The sequence below is a fragment of the Trichomycterus rosablanca genome, chromosome 5 (genome assembly GCF_030014385.1).
Source record: "Trichomycterus rosablanca isolate fTriRos1 chromosome 5, fTriRos1.hap1, whole genome shotgun sequence".
Lineage (NCBI taxonomy): Eukaryota > Metazoa > Chordata > Actinopteri > Siluriformes > Trichomycteridae > Trichomycterus > Trichomycterus rosablanca.
The window spans coordinates 35,669,059-35,690,295 of record NC_085992.1 but is presented as its reverse complement, the minus strand read 5'-3'; the positions used below and the strand labels follow the sequence as shown (position 1 = coordinate 35,690,295).

The following is a 21,237-nucleotide window of genomic DNA, read 5'->3' as shown; positions in this document are numbered from 1 at the left end:
TGCATCTTGTCACCTACACTTTCACGAGTGCAGTGCGGATCAGCACTGTGTACGGAGAGACACACCCTGACAGCACGCTTTTCCCATCTTAATGCAGGCGCCATCAATCAGCCAGCAGAGAATGTAATTGCATTAGTTATGAGAGAGTCCCTATCCGGCTTTTTTAATATGCCACCCATCTGAACAACAGGCCAATTGTTGTTCATGTGGCTGCTCAGCCCAGTCAGCAGGCAGAGCTGAGACTCAATATGATGTATTCGAGATCCCAGCTCTGGTTCCAGCTTGTGTTTTTAACGCTGCACCACCTGAGCGGCCAGAGTATCTATTTTTCTGAGTCTGAAGCACTGCTGGTGGCTACTGGAGCAGTGCTGGTGCACAACTAAGCACTAGAATTGGCAAAATTTAGCGAGAACAAAGCAAGCCTCCCGACAAAATAAAGCCAATCACTCATGTACAGTGGTGTTCAAAAAAATAGCAGTACAACACCATTAACCTGATAAATCACTGTTTTTAGTAGAAATGCTGTTTCTACATAGCAAAAAATTTACTTGAAAGTGTAGTAGAGTAGTGAAAACAAAACAAACCCAACAATTAGGACATGCATGCCGCTCATTCTGAGTAATCGGAGCATTAATTGAAAGGGGGTTGTTCAAAATAATAGCAGTGAGGAGTTCAATTGGTGAAGTCATTCATTCTGCAGAAGAACGGGTGTCAATTTTGGCCCTTAGGTAGGAGGGGGGCAAATGTTGCACAAGTTGGTCAAAGCACATTTCCTTCTGAAATACTGGGTAAAATGGGTTGTTCCAGACATTGTTCTGATGAACAGCGTACTTTGATTAAAAAGTTGATTGTAGAGGGAAAAACATACAGAGAAGTGCAGCAAATTATAGCCTGCTCAGCTAAAATGATCTCAGACGCTTTGAAGTGAAAACCAAAACCTGAAAGACACGGAAGGAAGCGTGGAACTACTGTTCGAAAGGATCGAAGAAAAGCCAAAATGGCAAAGGCTTAGCCAATGATCACCTTCAGAAAGATCAAGGAACATCTGAAGTTACCAGTGAGTACAGAAGATGATTAAGTGAAGCCAATTTACCAGCAGGAACTCCTTGCAAAGTCCCGTTGTTAAGAAAAAGACACGTCCTGAATGGGTTACAATTTCCCAAGGAACACATTGACTCGTCCAAAGAGAAATGGCTCAACATTTTGTGGACTGGTGAAAGCAAAATTGTTCTTTTTGGGTCTAGTGGCCATAGACAGTATCATACCATGGTGTTACACCTATTAATCACATACGAGGGATCATGGATCAGTTTAAATATATCAGAATACTTAAGGAGATCATGTTGCCCTATGTCGAAGAAGAAATGTCCTTAAAATGGGTGTTTCAACATGACAGTGACCCAAAAGATCTTGGTTACAGACAAACAAGACTGGAGTAATAGAGTGGCCAGCCCAATCTCCTGACTTCAATCCTATAGAGAACTTGTGGGCTGACATCTGAAATGCGTTCTTTTGAGGCAAAACCCAAAATTGCAGAAGAACTGTGGAATGTAGTGTAATCATCCTGGACTGGAATACCTGTTCAGAGGTGCCAGAAGTTGGTTGACTCCATGCAACACAGATCTCGGAAACAATTGTTCTGCCACTAAATATTAGTTCAGTAATTTAAAGTAAAGTGGAACCTCAAACATTTTTTTCAGTTTATACATACATTTTTTAAGTTTTTAAAGAAAATGCTGGCACTGCTATTATTTTGAACAGCCTAATATTCATTTTTCTTAACTTTCTGTAAAGGATTAACACAAACTGGCTAAATTTTGTTAATGTTTTCATTTAGAATTGAAAGTGTAGTATTTTCAGTGCATTTGCATTTATGGAAATAAAAGTTATTATAATGATTTTGTGCTTTATTCACTTTTTTTAAATCACTGCTATTTTTTTGAACACTACTGTAAACAGAGAGACTATTGGTCTTGGTATGCTACTCGTAAGAATTTTAAACAATCAGACCGGACATTTGGTTTTGTCCAGATTTTGTCTGTTCAATCCAAAATCTGTTAAATGGTGGTCCGTTAAATCGAGGTTCCTGTATTACCTACACACACCATACATAACACATCTGTACAAGGGTAAGGAAATATACAGATAATTTACAGTAGCTTACACTCACTGAGGGTTTAGCTGAGGTGGAAAAGAGGTCCACCTCTGGGTCATTATCTCTTAGCTGCGTCTGGCTGAACAGCAGCTCTTCGTCCTGAAACACACCTGTGCTCTTTGTGTGTGTTTTCTGCTCCTGAGACTGAAACACGACCAATGTTAACACCAATGCACATGTCTGTACACACTTCTATACACACTTCTATACACACTGCTTTTATAAAAAGCGGCAGCTATTTTCAGTAGCTTTAGATGAAAAGCAAACCTTTAATGTGGTTTTCTCTGTTGGTTTGGCTGATATAGAAACAGGAGCTATATTATCAGGTTCCTCCTTATCTTCATCATCATCAAACAGGCTAAATGTGTTTTTCTTGGCCTTTGGCTTCTTGCTATCTATGGGTGGTGGGGCTTCCTTATTCCAGTTGAGATCATCACTGTCATCCAGTGGATCCTGGTTCTGTGGAACACAAAGGCAACAGTGCACCATTTGAGGAACTACTTAAATGTTATAATTTTACCATGATATGGTTTGCTACCTGAAACTTCTGTTATAAAACAGGCAGAGTAGCTTCTATTCTCACCTTGGTGGTTTTGGCAGCATCTCCAAGCACATTAATCCCTCCAAACAGGCTGACAGCTCCAGCAGGCTTCTTCTTGTTTAGGTTGCTCTCGTTAGGGGATGTTGTGGTTGGCTCTGTCTCCTTACCCGAAGGCTTTTCCTCTGTAACCTTTTTCTGCACTGGAGCAGAAGTCACTTCTTGCTTCTCCTCTGAACCGAACAAGGAGGGAGCCTGGGATGAAGCAGCAGGCACCTAGAAACACACATGCTTATATTTAACATTTCTCCTCAGCTAATCAGTTGGATGAACATTTAGTGTTATCTCATGTTCTCCTTTTACTGCTCTAACAGCCTCCACTCCTCTTTGGAATGTGACTGAAGATTCATTTTCATTCAGTCACAAGAAAATGAAGCTTTACTTGTTAGGCAGTGAGGACTAGCTATTTTTGTTTACGCATTCTCTCCCCTTTTTCTCCTGACTTTTGATGTGTCCAATTGCCCGATTGAGTAATGCTTCCTCTCCACTAATGCCGGCCCCGGCTCTGATTTGGGGAGAACGAAGCTAACCCACGTCCCCTCCGACACGTGGGCAGCAGCCGTATGCATCTTTTCACCTACACTAGACGAAATCAGCTGCGGATCAGCTCTGTGTACGGAGAGACACACCCTGATCCGCACTCTTATCCCCACCTCTGTGCTGGCGCCATCAACCAGCCAGCAGAGGTCGTAGTTGCATCAGTTATGAGAGAGTCCCTATCCGGCTTATTGTCCCGCCCCTATATGAACAACAGGCCAATCATTGGTCACGTGGCCGCTCAGCCCAGCCGGATGGCAGAGCTGAGATTTGATACGATGTATTCCAGATCCCAGCTCCGGTGTGCTAGCGTGTGTTTTAACAGCTGCGCCACCTGAGCGGCCTACGCCTAGCTAATTTTTCAAATCATCTGTCATCTTTCAAATCATGAGTTTTTAGCTTTATGTTCTTAGTTTTTTCAGATAAGACACTGACACCAAAAACTGTCACCAGATGATTATTTACATCACTGTGTGCTGTACCATAAACTTCTTCTTACTGGAACTTACTGGAGACAGCCCAAACCATTAAAGGCAACACAAGCATTACTACCAAATTTTAAAACTGGCAGTTTGCTTTTGGGCAAGATTTGTTCATGTTATTTGCAAAACCCAGTTTTATTTGACAGACCAGAATGAGTATAGTAGAGAGAACATGTTTCCTCAGGTTTAAAGTTTACCAACACAGTCCTTGCTGATACACCAGCTGGAGGTGGGTACCAAAACTGTTTGGTAGGGAGCTTTGGTTTCTAATTATCCAGGGTAGTTTGGAACTCAGGTGACACATCATGCTTCTGCACATTGGAACTGTCAAAAAGAAAGCCTGTCAACATGACTAGTGCAGCTCAAACAAGGCAGAAATGTGATAAACTGATTTGTTGGGCAGGTGGAATCATATAACAATTACAATACCACAATATAACAATGTCACTAAGTCTGTTGGCAACGTTTGTCAATGGAGACTGCATACTTTATTTTATTCAGCTGGTAGCAATAGGTCTGGCTGACCTAGCTGACCCTTGTGCTGGAAAGGGTGTTTACATACTTTAGACCGTTTAGAGTAGGTTAATGCACAGGAAAACCTCATTATGAATATAATCCTACATAAGGCCGTACCTAATTCAAAATCGCGCCACAGACCATGAAACAGGGCGTTTCCTGTGTAATATGCAATTCGCTGTGAAATTCAAAATATAGAGTTTGTGTTTAGCAATTTAATATTTTTCATTAGCGTTGCATTCAAGGGCCTCACGTTTAGTAGTTAATTTGCACTATGAGGCGGTACAAACAATCCAACGGCAATTCAGTTTGCAATCGGTTAGTCAAAATGTCCAAGATGTTGAAGTGTAAAGCAGCTAAAAACACGACCCGGGTATCTCAGGTGTGAAAACTCCCAACCAATTCTGTGGACGCAGAGGGGAGCGTGTGAAAACGGATGAGTATTTTCATATTTGAGACGGAGCCTTGCCTAGGTTTACATTCAACCACTAATGTAGGCTGTGCTGTGTATTGTAGCTTACTTTGACTTCAGGATTTCCTTTGTCTGCAGGTGGTTTAAAACCAAACAGAGACCCTTTTTCAGCATCATCTTCATCCTCAAATAAGAGGGCGATTCGCTGAGGCTTTTTCTGACTGAAAAGACAGACAGTGTTAGTACAGGTAGTTGGGACAGAGTCATGTTTATCACTGTGTTACATCACCTTTCTTATTAATGAGACATTTTAATCATTTGGGAACTGAGGATATTAATTGTTGCCGTTTGGCAAGAGGAATTTTTGCCCATTCTTGCTTGATGCAAGACTTGAGCTGCCCAGCAGCCTGTGGTATGTTGTCTAAAATTCCTCTTTATGATGTGGCATACATTTTCAATAAAAGACAGATCTGGACTACAGACACGCCAGGCAAGCACACACACTCTGTGTCAGCAAATAGTCGAAGTAGTAGCCTTCCAACATTGGCTTTTGCACCTTTTGGCACGGTAAACTCAGCCATTTTTCCTGTAAACAGGCTGCTAAACAGGCTAAAAATGTTTGGACTCATCTGACCACAATACTCGTTTCCACTGTCTTTCGGTCCATCTGAGATGAGCTGCGGCCCAGGAAAGTTCATTGCGTAAAACTGATGTATGGCTTTCTGTTTTGATGTGTCTACTAGCCACTAAAGAAATTTAAAAATACCCCAGTTATTATACTGATAGCATCTATTCCTTGGGTAAAATCTGAGTCTGTAGTATTCATGAACAGCAACATTTGGCTAGTTTCAAAATAGGCTCTGCTAGGAGAAGGACACTATTTAAAAGACTAATAACTAGTAAATATGATTAAAAAAAAAAGCTTTTGGTTTTAAGGTTCTGGTGTAAAAATAGATTCAACAGAAACCTTGACTCTTGTGTGGCTGCAAACAAATCATCTTCATCCTCATCATTAAACAGACTATTCTTTTGTGGTGCTTTGGCACCGGGTAGCCTAGAGGGGGCACTGGTGCTGGTCTTCATTCCACCACTCTTCACCTCTGGCTTTACTGTACTGGGCTGAGAGCTTATCCACTGGTCCTATAATTATATAGAGTAATTTAACACAATTAAGTACAAATATATATCCAATCTAATTATGACAACCTGGTTATACACTGTGTTATTCCAACACATAACAGGCATCTTTAAAATCATTATTAAGGCTTTATACCTCATCATCACTAAAGAGAGAACTTGACAAAGTTTTTTTGGGTTGAACTGCTGCTGGTTTGATCCGACTTGATTCAGATTTTGGCACAGAAGAAAACAGATCCTGTAAGACACACAGATAGACTAACAGTAAAAAGCCTTCTGCAAAACTCTGATAATTTTCCACACACTTGTTTCACAGGTATTTTTGCAAATAAGCTTAAACTTACCTCCTCATCATCGTCATCAAATATAGAGTGTGCTGACTTGCTTTGTTTGATCTGAGTTTGGCCTTCAGGCTTTGACTGACTTTTTGGCATAGCAGGGAATATCTTCAACAAAAAGGAAGAAAAAAAACCCCATAAATGTTGTTTTACTTAAAAACACCGCATAATGTTTTAATGAACAATACAATCCAGAAGGCCTGGTTCATCTTATCTATCCTTTAAAGGGTTCAATAATAAGCTCAGGAGCTAAATCAGGTGTGCTTGGGGCAAGGACACTATAAAACTCAGGGTAGTGGGTCTCCTGGACTGAGAATCAAACAGCTTGTAATAGTTACTTAGTGTTTAGTTTTTAAGGCCATGTGTGCTTCTGGGCCATGTTCATGGTAGGAAAGGTTGTGATGTCTGTATTAAGTAAAAATTATGCTTGTTGTCTATGCATGTTTAGTATGCGTTGCTTTAGTTTTGTTATTAGCAGCAATTTTAGGAATGTCTCTGCTTTTGTGTTAAACAGTTCTTTTAAGGTCTTTGCTGTTAGGGTCTGTTGTCTCTGCAGTCATAAATGACACATTCTAGCAATAAATGTTTTGTTGTAAGCTAAATTTGGCATGCTGCACAGTATGAGGCAGCTTCATTGTTTATCAGATACATGTGCGTTAATCTGGTGAGTCCAATGCGGCATCTTGTGTATATCCCAGCATTTTTTAGATGGGGTTTTTCCCCGAATAATGGGATTTGCCTTGTATAATTTATTACACTGTGTGTGTTTACATTTTCAGCATTTAGCAGACTTTTTATCCAAAGCAACTTACAGTACTGTGACAGTATATTATCTAAGCAATTGAGGGTTAAGGGCCTTGCTCAAGGGCCCAGTAGTGATTACTTGTCCTGTACCTTAACAGTATCTTAACCAATAGGCTACAACTGCCCTCCATTTGTGTCTTCCATTTTGGTTTGCCATTTGTCCCTGATATATGAGTTTATTATAGGTTTGATGTCCATTGGTGGGATGTGGTACTTTGCTTTTGTTATGCATGTGGCCTTTTTGCTGCTTGATCTGCTAAGAGCCTGTAATACAAATGTGATGTAAACATACTTGTGAGTCTTCATCATCAGAAAAAAGACCCGTGCTCTGGGCTTTTTCTGCTGTTTTAGAGACGGAAAAAGGTTTGACCACTTCAGGAGATGGAACACTCTAAAAACAATAAAAATGTGTTTAAATTAAAGAGAGAGAGATTTAAAATACAAATAAATTCAAAAAATAATGATACAACAGAAATAACAACAATAATAATAACAGTGGAAATTATTCCTTTATCTAGTCATGCATTTTGTACAGTGCCATCAATTAGCTTCCTTTTTAGATTCTCAGTGGTTTGAAGAGTTGATTTATTATGCTTTGAAATCATCATCATTAGCTGACCACTCCTAATAATTGCCAATGAGTCCATTACTACCTGTAAGCACCTTCATTTAATTCAGAGACTTTACATTTGTACATGCCATATTGTACAACATTTATATATAGTGTATTATTAATTAAATGATCACTTATTTGCACTGCAAAGATAAAGAAAATTACTGTTATTTGACCAGGTGCACAAACTTTTGCTAACATCTGTATTTTTAAAAGAAACAACCACCAATTATCTTAAAGTTGACTTCAAAAATGATCTCTACCTTTTTCTCAGAAGCATGTACTGCATTTTCCATCCCCACAGCTTTCTTGCTGGGCTGAGCAGCAGCAGCAGCAGAACGAGAACTTGCATTAAAAATATCTCCATCCTCATCATCATTTTCATCACCTCCAAACAGGTCTGCAGTTTTTTTAGGTTTGGGTTTCTCCTGTGCAGCTGATAAAAAAAAAGTGCATATTTTACTACATCTAATATCATCTACTGTTTTTCACAAGCACAGACAGACTTAAAGTTTGTGAATTACAGTGAGAATGTTGGGTATAGATACAGATTCAACATTCTCAGTTCTCCAGACTCACCAGTAGAAGACTTTTTAGGAGTCGTCCCACTAAAAAAGTCATCATTGTCATCGAAGAGACCGCCCCCTAGTGCTGCCCGTTCTGAAGCTGCCTGCACTTTGGGTTTAACAGCGGTTCCGTTCTCTTTGCTCTCCAAAGAAGCAGGCCCATTTTGTGAGCCAAACAGACTGTTGTCTGAAGGAAAACAGAAATATACATTTATTTCAATGACAAGTAACCAAATTTGCACACAAACTAGAAATGCATTTACCTGGGAAAATGGAAACGGCACCAGCGGGTATTTTCTTAGTTTTGGCCCTCTCTGCAGAAGAACAAAAAATGGCTACTAATTCACAAGGCAAAGTAAGAGTTACAATAAACTTTTACACACGTTTTACTAGTCAACAGAATGAATAAAATACACTAATCTTTAATAGACCTGTGATAAGGTACCTGTTGTTTCATACACTGTTTGCTCCTTTTCAGTCTTTTCTTTTTTGGGTGCCTCAGAGAATAGATCACCCTGCAGAAACAAAACACCAAACGGACACTCAAGGCTTTATATACATATATAGGTTGGGACAGAGGAGTGTTTACCCCTGTGTTCCATCATCTTTCCTATTAATAAGACTTTTTTTAATGGTTTGGGAACTGAGAACACTAGTATTGAGTATTGTTGCAGTTTCGCAAGTGAACTTTTTGTCCATTCTTGCTTAAGACAAGACTACAGCTGCTGAAGAGTTCGTAGTTGCCTTGTCTGATTCTTTTCTTCATGCTGCACGATACATTTAAATAGGGGACAGATCTGGACTGCAGGCAGGCCAGTCGAGCACACACACTCTGTGTCTCCAAAACCACAATGATTACCGTTGATCATCGTCTTCATCATTACAATGTCACAAAATCTCAATACAATACAATAGTTCAAAATCTCTTTTTTCTTTTGAAAGTTTGTTTTTTAATCATTGCAAAGTCTATTTAAAACAAAAGCATAGTGATATTTCTGAGCTTAATGACGAGTAACAATGCAGAGATGAGTTACATTTAAAGAACTTGCTAATTATTTATAAAAATATATCAAGAAATGCTGGCTTAAACAAGCACTAAGCACTTAATATGGTGCTTAAAAGGAGTAAATAGCTTAAGATTAATTAAACTTGGCATGAAAGTAGATCCTTTATATTTTATACTGATCTGTAAGAGCTGATCTGTTTTGTAGGGGTATGCAGACATGTTAGCAGTTAGCCAGTCTTTTCCAAGTCTAGTAAGGTAAGAATGTCATGCTATTATAGATTACCCATTTTGTTTTTGAATAAAACTTGAAGTGAATGCTTTTTGTGTCCAGTATTTACATTTTGGGTTTGGTATTCACAACATAACAGTCTGCAACTGAATTACTGTAATTTGAGGTACAGTGGCAATGTAACGGTATCATTTAAATATGAAAAAAAATTTGCCTTTTCTCTTTCTCAGAATAAAATACAGCACTTCTTATTACTTATGTTGTTATGTAATATAGGGCAGTTGTAGCCGAGTGGTTAAAGTACTGGACTAGTCACTGGTTCAAGCCCCATCACTGCTAGGTTGCTACTGTTGGGGCCTTAAGCAAGACCCTTAACCCTCAATTGCTTAGACAATATACTGTCACAGTACTGTAAGTCGCTTTGGATAAAAAGAGTCTGCTAAATGCTGGGTTAAGAGAAGTAACGATGAATACGATGAATGGATTAATGGTAGTAGAATAAAATGTAAAGATCTGAACAATGTGGTAACTGTCGCAATAATTACGAGTTCTTCAAGTTTTCACACTTTTTTTTTTAACTCTAATTATTAAAAATTTCTAAAGCAAATTACCTCACTTTTCTACATAGTCACCTTCCGATGCATTTTTCCCAGCATCGTACCAACTTTCTAATGCCATCAGCAAAAATTGTTTTTGGTTGAGCACGCAGCCACTGATGCACCACAGCTATCACATCATCATCACATGAAAATCTTCTTCCCCTTAAAGCTTCTTCGAGTGTCCAAAAGGGTGGAAATCAGATGGCGCTAAATCTGGACTAAAAGCTCTCTCTGTCTCTTAGACACAACCAATTACTACTCCTCCCACCCTCACCATTTCCAACCAAAATATAAAAGTGCGGAAACTTTTTAAAAAACCCTTGTACACTGTGATTGAGTTATTTTTACACCGTAACAAGCCTAACTGTAACCAATAACACAGCTTATATTTACTTACCTCATCATCATCAAACAGGTTTGTACCACCACTGAAAAGGCCTTTCTTTCCTCCAAATGGAGAAAATTCATCCTCATCCATTTCAGGAGGCTTAAACATTTCATCATCGTCTTCCACTGTAACAAAACATATATGAATTATCTGTGCCATAAAAACTAAATGTAATTCCTAATTCTTATTTCGGTTTAACCTGTTTTCTTTGCATTTCATTGGATTAAGTTAAAAAAGGCAAATACAATAAAGAAAATATATGTAACTTTTTTCTTTGTAAAAAATATGGCAGAAAATGAAAAACAAAATACAAAGAAAAGTCATGTAACAAAAAGTCCTATTAGATGCATTGCTCTATCAAGTAAATAAACCATCTATAAAACAAATGCAGGGAAGGGCTTTTTACATAAAAATCCTTACACACGTTTTGTAATAATATTTTAGCACTGAAGATTAACTAAAATTGGTCTAATTGGCGTTCAGGTGGCGCAGCGTTAAAACTTACTAGCACAACAGAGCTGGGATTTCAAATACATCGTATTGAATCTCAGCTCTGCCATCCAGCTGGGCTGGGCGCCTACATGAACAACGATTGGCTGTTGTTCACAGGGTGGGATAAGCCAGACCAGGGTTCCTCATAACTGATGCAGCTAGGACCTCTGCTGGCTGATTGTTGAGAAATAATGCTAATCAGGGTTATGGCTCTCTGTGCACAAGGCTGATCTGCATATGAACTTGCCTCGTGCCGGTGAAAAAGATGCAATCGGTACTAGGGATGTCCTGATCAGGTTTTTTTGTTCCCAATACCGATCCCGATTATTAATTTTGATCCCGATCCGATACCGATTCTCAAACCGATACTTGTATTTTCTAGATATTGTCTAGATAAGAACTAGATAATACTGTTCACACAGTGCACACTTCAAGTACATTACAATTATTCAAATTAATCCAGTGTATATGTTTAACAACTAAATAGCTCTGCAGTGCTGAAGGGAAAAATGCTGCATCCAAACTATTGCTTAATGTTTTTGTATTTTTACAAAATCAATCAAAATGAGTGAGATAATTAGTTTTACTTTAAACTTTACATTCAAATTAAAAATTTGTTTAATGCAGTGATACACTAAAATGAACAGAAATCTGTGTAGCAGCTTAACTTGAATATAAGAAAAAAAGTTACTTAAAAGCATTACAGTAAAACCTGAATACCAAAATAAAATGGAAAGGCTCTTTTGTTATGAAGGAAAGCCAGTTCTTAAAGTGCTTGTATTGTGACAGTGGTTTGATGGACGTTTGTACACGAAGTGAGTGTGTTTTGACCCTTTAGGCCTTCCATAGAACATGAAATAGCGTGCTTGACTCAACTGTCGGCTATTCGGTACCGTAACAGAAGAAGTTAATAAAGTGTTCTGCTCCCGACAATATGTGAATATACTGTGTATTTATTTCTTTATTAAACGAGTGCATCACTACGTTGTTTTGTAAACCGGTGTGATCCTTAACTCACACACACTCTCACACATGAACGCAGCTCTGCTCCCACCGCCTCGTGAAACGCTCACACTGCAGACGTTACACTTCACTGTTGGACTTGTTTTACTTTTCAATTTAAAGTATTTCCACACAGCGGACATGCTGACGTAACACAAAAGATCGGGATTAAGATCGGGTTTAGTAAAGCCGATTCCGATCAATTAAAAAATGCCTTGATCGGCCCCGATCCCGATCTTTGAGATCGGATCGAGACATCCCTAATCGGTACTGCACATGTCGGAGAGGGCTTGTGTCAGTTAGGGACAAACCTAACTTCCATAAATAATGACAGCAATTTGTCACTGAAAAGGCAGGTAACATAAGGGTGTTTTCCCCCTGTCTGATATAGACACAATATCATTGGTTTTCTCAGGCTTTGACTTCATAAGCATGTTTTGATCAAGTAGACCAGAATCTTAGATGAATGTGAATGCAGTTACTCGTACCCTGTGTCTTTGGTAATTTCTTTCCTTTGCTCTTCTTCTTGCTAACAGACAGACCTGATGCCAATGCTTTAAAATACAAACATAAAAATGTAAAAATATATAAAAATGAAACAAAATAAACCATGACGTTAAATGATGAAGAGAAAACCTCTGTATGTAGAGGAATAATGGTTCAGAATCCATAGACCTACATGCACGATCTGCGTCTGGTTTGCTTGGTGTATCTCCTTTGATTCTGGCAGCCAGCTCATCGGCAAATGATGTTGGGCCCACATCATCCTAAAATAAAAACAAACAGAGCCCAAGAGGCAGCTCAGACATTTGTTGATGATGGCATTATATATTATATCTACACTACATGGGTAATACTAAGTAAAAACACTTTCTGTTTCTAGTGGTGTTGGCTATTTTATGTGGCCATTGCTAATACTTAAATAAAATGAAAAATACTGCCATATAGTCTGAAGTAATGAAGTGAGAACATCATGTAGCAACACAAGTCTGCTGCCAAGTGCTAAAAATAATCTGTTATTTTTAATTTACTGGAGTGCCTCTAAAAGCAACATTTCCTCAAGGACTGTTGGTTTGAAGCTTAATGAATTAGGTTTCCATAAATTAGCATCTGTACATGCAAAAACTTTACACACCCCTAGTCAAGATCTATGTACTGATTTTATTAAAAGACTCTACTAATAATTGGCTAAATTGAAACACTGACTATGAGCCAGGCTTTATAGTTTAACATTTGGGACAGTGGTAGCCTAGTGAGTAGAGTTTTGACTATCAGAAAGGTTGAGAGTTTGCATCCCAACTCTGCAATGCAGCCACTGTTGGGCCCTTGAGCAAAGCCCTTAACCCTCTCGGCTCCAGGGGCGCAGTACAATGGTTGACCCTGCACTCTGACTCCAGATTCCAAACAAGCTGGGATATGCGAAGAAAGAATTTCATTGTTCTCTACACCTATATATGTATATATGACAAATAAAGGAGTTCTATTAGTATCCAACTGGTCCAACTCACTAATGTTCATGTAACTTGATGTAGGGAATCTACATATCTACAGTCTTTCTTTAAATTATTTCCATAAGCATGGAGAAATGTATAGCAGACAAGGGTGGATAAATATTAATGCCCTTAGGTCTGGAATGATGTGGTCCACAAGCACATATGGCTGCTTTTGGCCTTGTAGTGCAGTGGTCCCCAACCACCGGGCCATGGACCAGACCACAAGTCATTTATTACCGGGCCGCACAGAATAAATAAGTAAATAGAGATCGCCACAAAAGCAATGAAAACACTGCTTTCATTTCCAACATCCTATCTTTAAGAAGCGAGATTTTCTGCAGTGATGGCAACCAAAACAAAGTACAGCGTAGACTGGACATAAGGAACACACTTCGGGTGTTATCGTCTCCTATCACCCCTAGGTGGGAGCATCTCGTTAGCAGAAAAAAGCTCAGGGTTTCCACTGATTTTCCATCACTGGTGAGTAGTATTGTTATGCACTTTGTGTATTTTGTTATGCTCATCATATAATTTTATTTTAAATCCTCCCGCCCCCGGCGGTCCATGAAATTATATCTCATATGAAACCAGTCTGTATTGCAAAAAAGGTTGGGGACCGCTGTTGTTGTGTATGACTTGGGGCTGATAGATGAACGTACTGGTTTTCCAAGCCACAATTTTACACAGTTTACATTGTAAAGTCAATACTGATATTAAAATAACAGAACAATGATGAATGCTTACCTCTCTGATATCATCTTCATCCTTGTCGGATTCTCCAAATAAATCTGAATCTTCATTTTCTTCCTCATCATTATTATAACTGACTACAGACAACTTCTGCAAGATACATCAATAACATTTATATGCATTAGCCACAGTCAAAATACATTTCTATATGCATATTTACTAGAAAACAGTCCTATTACAAAGTAGAAACAAGAAACTAGTTCTTATCCAGACACAATGATGTGATTGTAACTGTTCAGCTCACATGTGAGCTGGCAGATTATCTCATTATGAAAGCCAAAAACACTAAACACTTAAAGCACTTGTCAAACCTCATGCTATACTTTGTACCCATTCAGCCACAAGATTCATCTTAATTTACCCCGAACAACTCAAGGAAGACAGACGTCAAGGATCTTCTCCATTCTAGAACATAGGAGATTACACGAACTGGCACTGTATTCCTAACGTCAGGCACTTGAGTGGTGCAGCAGTCAGTTATGCTAGTCCACCACTGCTGAGATCTGGGTTCAAATCTCAGCAGTAAAATCGGCCAAACGTTTACACAGACATGATTGGCTACGTCTGAGGAGAAAGGATAGCGGAAGCCCTGTCCAGGGTATTCCTGCTTTGTGAAAAGTGAAACTGGACCTGCAGGGACACTGACCAGGTTAAAGCGACTAATAAAAGAAACAAACAAACAAAATTTCTTATTCTACCTATATTTTGTTTCCAACATGATTTCAGCAGACTTGTGTTTACTTATGACTAGGGCTGTCGAAGTTAACGCGATAATAACGCATTAACGCGATTTCAATTTAACGCGATTAAAAATAATAGTGCCGTTAACGCAAATTCTAGTTAATGTTGAGACTTGACTGGTAGAACTACAACGCTCGGTTACATTATGTTAACATTATGTTAAAACAAACGTTTTAATGTCGGACTTGCCACCGTTTTTCATTTGCGGTTTGTTAGCATAATGTAACCAAGCGTTGTAGTGATGCACTTATAAAGAAATAAATACACGCTATATTCACAAGTTGTAGGGAGCAGAACACTTTTATTAACTTATTCTGTTAAGGTACCAAATACCGGAAAGCTGAGTCAAGCACGTTAGTCCATGAACTATGGAAGCCCCAAAGGGTCAAAACACACTCACTTCGTGTAGAAACGGCCATCAAACCATTGTCACGATACAACCACAGAAAAGTCTGTTACAATAACTACGCCTTATCCCACCTAAAGCACCGCTGATCTACAATGTTTGCTGATGGAGAAATTCTAAACTACAATCTGACATTTACTGCCTAGTATGTGAGTGAATAAAACTCCCTTACAGTTTTCTCTTGTCCCAGCAGTTTTTAACATCAGTACATTTAGCATAAAATGTGTTCACCATTTTAATTGTAACATTTCACATAAAAATCCTTGTTTTCTATAACATTTACACAGATTTTTTTTAATGCGATTAATCGCGATTAACTATATGAAATTCTGAGATTAATCGCGATTAAAAATTTTAATCGTTTGACAGCCCTACTTATGACATTTCTTACTTTCTTTAAGCTTGCCTGGTCCTCCTCTTCCCGCTCAAACTCTTCATCAGAGTCCTGCTAATATAAACCAAATATATAAATGATTCTTTTTTTGCACTAGTACATAAATATTTCTTCTTTACGTTATTCATCTTCAATAAATAACTAAAAAAAACCTTAACATTATAATTTAGCTACATTTAACACAAAAGAGTACTTCATAAGAATTAGTTTCAGTTTTACCTCCTCATCTTTTCCTTCTTCACTTTCAATGTCCCTATCGCTGTCAATAGACATTTCTGTAGGAGAGAAACACACATGTGCTTAATGGTATTGAAGAGAAAACTGAACAATGTTTCATTCAAAACATATTGAGAGTATAGTACCGTCACTAGACAAATCCCCCAGGCCAACATCATCTTGTTCCATAAAGGCTTGAGATCCGATCAAGTAGGGCAACGGCCTGTCTACATACAGATCCTATAAACAAAGTGAGGACACCAAGTTAAAACAAGGGCAACCATCAATAATAAGGACTGTCAATTTTTAATGCACAGTAAATGCACAATATAATGACTTAAGTCCAAGAACTCTCAGTGGATGTTCATGATCAAATTGTGGCACGAGATAGATCAGTCGTGCCAGTGCTTTGGGTGTTCCGAGCACCACTGTGGCCTCAATCATTTTGAAATAGAAAAAAAACTTGGACAATCTTGAACCTTGCTAAAGTTGGACGTCCAGCCAAATTGGGCATTTGGGCAGAAGGGTACAAAAAAAGGAGGTAAAAAAAAAGACCCCAGATGTTTACACTTCATCTGAATGATTCTTATGTTGTAGATTTTATTTGAACTTGCCATTTTTAACAATTATTCTACACCTGTCGTTTGCAAAAAAATCAAGGGTTCTGAATACTTTCTGAATCAAGTGTACATACAGAAAGGGCACTCAGTGAAGCAGTGTTAAATGAGGCTAGCCCACTACCACTGAAATCCTAGGTTTGAATCTTAGTGTGGCTATTGGTCGGTCAGATGTCTAGACAGACGTAACTGGCTATTTTGGGGGTTAGGAAGGGCTTCCGTCTTAAAAACTGTGCCAAGTTAAAATCACTTAATGACTGACATTAACCAAACCTAACACATCTTCTTATTATAAATTACATAAATTTCATTTACTTTTTTCAATTAAAAAAAAACCAAAAAAAAAACCTCACCTTGGGTTCTAGAATAGGTTCCACTCGATCAGCTGCCTCCTCATCTTCAGAGTCAGAGTTCCCTACTTTAACATCCAGTTGTTCAAAGGCAGATTCCAGAACCTTCAGTCCATAATTCACTGCCTCCTGAACTTTAGGTATCAGTTCAGATTCTTTCTGTTCTTTTGTCTTTTCCTGAGAAATAAGAAATGTCAGTAAGACATAGTATGACTAATAATTCAGCTGGATCTGAGGAAAGGTTGTGGAGTATTGGTAGACGTGCAATTTTCCTTCTGCCGCCCAGTAGCAACATACAGTACATGATTTAATTGTGCCAATTAACCCCACCATGCTGCACATCACATGACAGCTACTAGTCTGGAAGGGGGAGGGCTAGCACATGCTTCCTCCACTTTTTAAACATGTTAACTGGTTTAGCAGATTATTTTTGTTTGTTTATTAGGATTTTAACGTCATGTTTTACACTTTGGTTACATTCATGACAGGAACGGTAGTTACTCATTACACAAGGTTCATCAGTTTACAAGTTTAATATCAAACACAGTCATAGACAATTTAGTGTCTCCAATTCACCTCACTTGCATGTCTTTGGACTGTGGGAGGAAACCAGAGCACCCGGAGGAAACCCACGTGGACACGGGGAGAACATGCAAACTCCACACAGAAAGGACCCAGACTGCCCCACCTGGGGATTGAACCCAGGACCTTCTTGCTGTAAGGTGACTGCTACCCACTTAACCACTGTGCCGCCTTGCTTAAATGAAGATGCTAACTGTGTCATTCAGCATACATGAGCTCACTGTCTTCTAATAATGGCTAGTGAGAACTGATCGATAGGGTAGACACGAATCTCATCCCTTCTGCCAAGACAGCATAGTTGATTGTGCTCTTTCAGAGCAATTAGATCTACCCAGCTATTGTATCATTGTGGACTAAGAAATATGTGGATGATAGCTTTACAGCTTACAGCTCACCACTCCATTTCATAAGCACTCAACATGCCAGAAAACAAAGCAGCATTATTTATTTATTAGGATTTAAATGTCATGTTTTACACTTTGGTTACATTTATGAAAGGACAGGTAATTACTGGTTACGCACGATTCATCAATTCAAGTCTTTAATGTCAAACACAGTCATGGACAATTTTGTATCTCTAATTCACCTCACTTGCATGTCTTTGGACTGTGGGAGGAAACCAGAGCACCCGGAGGAAATCCACACAGACGTGGGGAAAACACATAAAAACTCCACACAGGAATGACCTGGACAGCTTCACCTGGGGATCAAACCAAGGACCTTTTTGCTGATGAGGCAACAGTGCTACCCACTGAGCCACCATGCCACCCCAAAATAGCATTAAACTGAAATGTTAGTCATGTTTTATAAAATATTTAGCTTCTAACGAATAAATAAGAAGTAAACAGACCTGTTCAGGGCGTTTCTCCTGGGCTTCAGGCTTTGGTACGGACTCCTCAACTTCTTCATCATACACCCGCTAAATGAAATAAAGAAATTAAAAGGTCAAATTTGCTTAAATGTATTTTAGAAAAGCATTTAGAATGTAAAATTTATAATCTATTCATGTTGAATAATTCACACACTGTAAGTAAAACTAGATATATTCCCCAGACATACATTTTCTATGAACTGTATGTTTGAAAGCATGAGAAAGTCATTAAAGACAGTATGTAGGCAGCTGTCCGTTGCTTTAGTGTCCCGAATAAGACCATCCAACTGCTTTTCAATCTCCTGTGTCTTTGACAACATCCATTGGGAGAAGTCTTGCAGATAGAGATAAAGCTGCAAAGAAGAAAGAACATAGATGTTTCTAGTCAGTCATCATTACAAGTAACCTTCTTTCTCTAAACATTCCTGTTTGTAGCTTACCCCAGAATCTGCAGCTAGAGACCAGTTGGAGCAGTTGTTTCGCATCTCATCCAGTGTCCACGGTCTCTCCCATACGTGCTCGGCCGTGTTGTTGTAATTACTCGGGCCGTTCTCCACAGGTTCAGCCATGCTGCTTACCTGCTGCAAGAAAAGCTCTAAGGTAAATGTGAATTGGAATAACATCATCAATCTCCGCAGTTTATCAGAGTTATATCTCAGAACTGCTGATTTTTTTATTCTAATTGATTCTATACTATAAAGCCTTATTTATATACATAAAGCACATTTTAAAACAGAATCATATTGGTGGAAATGAAGTTGTGTAAAAATTTTAAAAAATCCCTTTATCAGTAAGAAACAAAGAAAAGCCAGGCTGAGGTTTGCAAATAAACCATAGGGATTGGACTGTAGATTACTGGAGTATGGTTTTGTGTGTGTGACATTTGGGCATTACACATTAGACCATTTGACAAAGACCTAAAGAGTGACACAACACCAATATATGTGGAGGATCATTGATGACCTTGGGTGTTCAACGAGGCTGTTATTAGGCAGATCTGTCTCTAATAAGAATGAATGAATTAAGCCACATACAAGCCAAGGCAATCAAGATGTGAATGGAGGTGGGAAAAAAATGGCTAATGTCCAAATGCAGTGGGTGGGGAAGCTAAATCAAGTCAAGTCAAATTTATTTGTATAGCATTTTTTACAGTGGACATTGTCTCAAAGCAACTTCACAAAATCCAGGACCAACAAAACAAAAACCCTTGTTGAGCAAGCCGAGCACGACTGGCAAGGATTGTTTGTTTATTAGGATTTTAACATCAAGTTTTACACACTTTGGTTACATTCATGACAGAAATGGTAGTTACTCCTTACACAAGGTTCATCAATTCACAAGGTTATATCAAACACAGTCATGGACAATTTTGTATCTCCAATTCACCTCACTTGGAGCACCCGGAGGAAACCCGGAGGAAACCCACGTGGACACAAGGAGAACATGCGAACTCCACACAGAAAGGACCCGGACCGCACCACCTGGGGATCAAACCCAGGACCTTCTTGCTGTGAGGCGACAGTGCTACCGATTTAGCCACCGTGCCGCCTAAACATACAGGAAGAAACCTTGAGAGGAACCAGACTCAGCAGGGACCCCCATCCTTCTTGTGTGGCCTGGAGGATAATTTGAATAAATAGAATTTATGAGTAACCTAGCCATTAAGGGTGCATTTAGCAGTATTCTCTAGATGCTGGTCCCAGATCTGGATAAAACAATAAGGGTTGTGTCAGGAAGGGTACCGACGTAAAAACTGTGCCATGTCCCTTAAATACAAGAGCAGCCGAAAAACAGCATCTGAAAAACACACAGTCGGGCTGGTTTGTTTACATTGATCCTGCCTGCTATGCTACTAACATATCAAGAGCCTTTTTATTCCACCATAATCTTTACTGGTGGTCCAGGTCATTTCTGTGTGAATTTGCATGTTCTCCCTGTGTCTGTGTGGGTTTCCTCCAGGTGCTCTGGTTTCTTCCCACAGTCCAAAGACATGCAAGTGAGGTAAATTGGAGACACTAAATTGTCCATGACTGTTTGACATTAAAACTTGTGAACTGATTAAACTTGTGCAAAGGAAGTTGTAGCCTTGTGGTTAAGGAACTGGACTAGTAAGCAGAAGGTTGCTGGTTCAAACCCCACCACTGCCAGGTTACCACGGTTGGGTCCTTGAGCAAGGCCCTTAACCCTCAGTTGCTATACTGTAATTAGCTTTGGATAAAGGCGTCTGCTAAATGCCGAAAATGTAAATGTGCAACGAGTAACTACTGTTTCTACTGTCATAAATGTAACCAACGTGTCGTTAACATGACGTTAAAGTCCTAATAAATAAATAAACAAAAATCAAGGCCACTTGTGAGCTTCTGCAAAAACAAGTTAGCAGGTACGCCTGTTGTTTGCCTGATGATCTCCTAAAACCGATGTTTTTCTAACCTTCATGACTTTAAAATCTAAGACTCACTTTAATCCTTTACTTGCTGTTAGCTAACCAGAGCCATTATTTTCTGTTCTCCTTCCTGAATGCTAAGCTATTGCTAGCTACCAAACTCTTCTGCTTCCGACTACGCTGTATCTGATCCAACAGCATCTAAATTCTAGATTAAGGATCTGTACCTTGGTATTTAGTCCAGGTTGCTGTTCCGGTAGAAGATCCAGATCCAGACGAGGCTAAAGGGCGGACTGTGGTGAGCTGTATCCTCATCAGTATTCAATCTGATCGGCCATGCCTGTCTGCCTGAACAGAATCAGCTGACTCTATCACATGACTTGTGTGAAAATCCTCTTTTCCTACCCGTATTCCGACAAATCCAGTCAGTGCTTAAAGCTGTAAACGTTTTAGCATTATTTACTGCGCATTGCAGTAAATAACTTTGAAATAACGTCAATTAATCAACATACTATTGTTCGTAGTACTATGCAGCATAGTGTACAAAATTCGACTGTCGA

The 21,237-nt window shown here is 39.0% G+C and overlaps 1 protein-coding gene across 4 annotated transcripts in view; it reads right to left on the bottom strand.

Moving 5' to 3' along the window:
• washc2c (WASH complex subunit 2C) overlaps window positions 1–21,005 on the bottom strand; it is a 31,441-nt gene extending 10,436 nt beyond the window's left edge. For 2 of the 4 annotated variants that reach the window (XM_062996085.1, XM_062996089.1), the window contains exons 1-24: window positions 20,905–21,005; window positions 18,735–18,875; window positions 18,483–18,647; window positions 18,274–18,342; window positions 16,845–17,018; window positions 16,021–16,114; window positions 15,878–15,933; window positions 15,656–15,712; window positions 14,112–14,207; window positions 12,554–12,641; window positions 12,363–12,428; window positions 10,390–10,505; window positions 8,604–8,673; window positions 8,422–8,472; window positions 8,172–8,345; window positions 7,856–8,028; window positions 7,272–7,370; window positions 6,182–6,283; window positions 5,974–6,075; window positions 5,668–5,840; window positions 4,810–4,921; window positions 2,739–2,969; window positions 2,423–2,614; window positions 2,171–2,299 (exon numbers count right to left, since the gene is read on the bottom strand). In XM_062996085.1, the coding sequence (XP_062852155.1) occupies window positions 2,171–2,299; window positions 2,423–2,614; window positions 2,739–2,969; window positions 4,810–4,921; window positions 5,668–5,840; window positions 5,974–6,075; window positions 6,182–6,283; window positions 7,272–7,370; window positions 7,856–8,028; window positions 8,172–8,345; window positions 8,422–8,472; window positions 8,604–8,673; window positions 10,390–10,505; window positions 12,363–12,428; window positions 12,554–12,641; window positions 14,112–14,207; window positions 15,656–15,712; window positions 15,878–15,933; window positions 16,021–16,114; window positions 16,845–17,018; window positions 18,274–18,342; window positions 18,483–18,647; window positions 18,735–18,863 (2,718 nt within the window). In that variant the 5' untranslated portion in view covers window positions 18,864–18,875; window positions 20,905–21,005. The remainder of the gene's footprint in view (window positions 1–2,170; window positions 2,300–2,422; window positions 2,615–2,738; window positions 2,970–4,809; window positions 4,922–5,667; window positions 5,841–5,973; window positions 6,076–6,181; window positions 6,284–7,271; window positions 7,371–7,855; window positions 8,029–8,171; window positions 8,346–8,421; window positions 8,473–8,603; window positions 8,674–10,389; window positions 10,506–12,362; window positions 12,429–12,553; window positions 12,642–14,111; window positions 14,208–15,655; window positions 15,713–15,877; window positions 15,934–16,020; window positions 16,115–16,844; window positions 17,019–18,273; window positions 18,343–18,482; window positions 18,648–18,734; window positions 18,876–20,904) is intronic. The other 2 variants (XM_062996087.1, XM_062996086.1) reach the window with 2 other exon arrangements.
• Window positions 21,006–21,237: the final 232 nt, after the last annotated feature.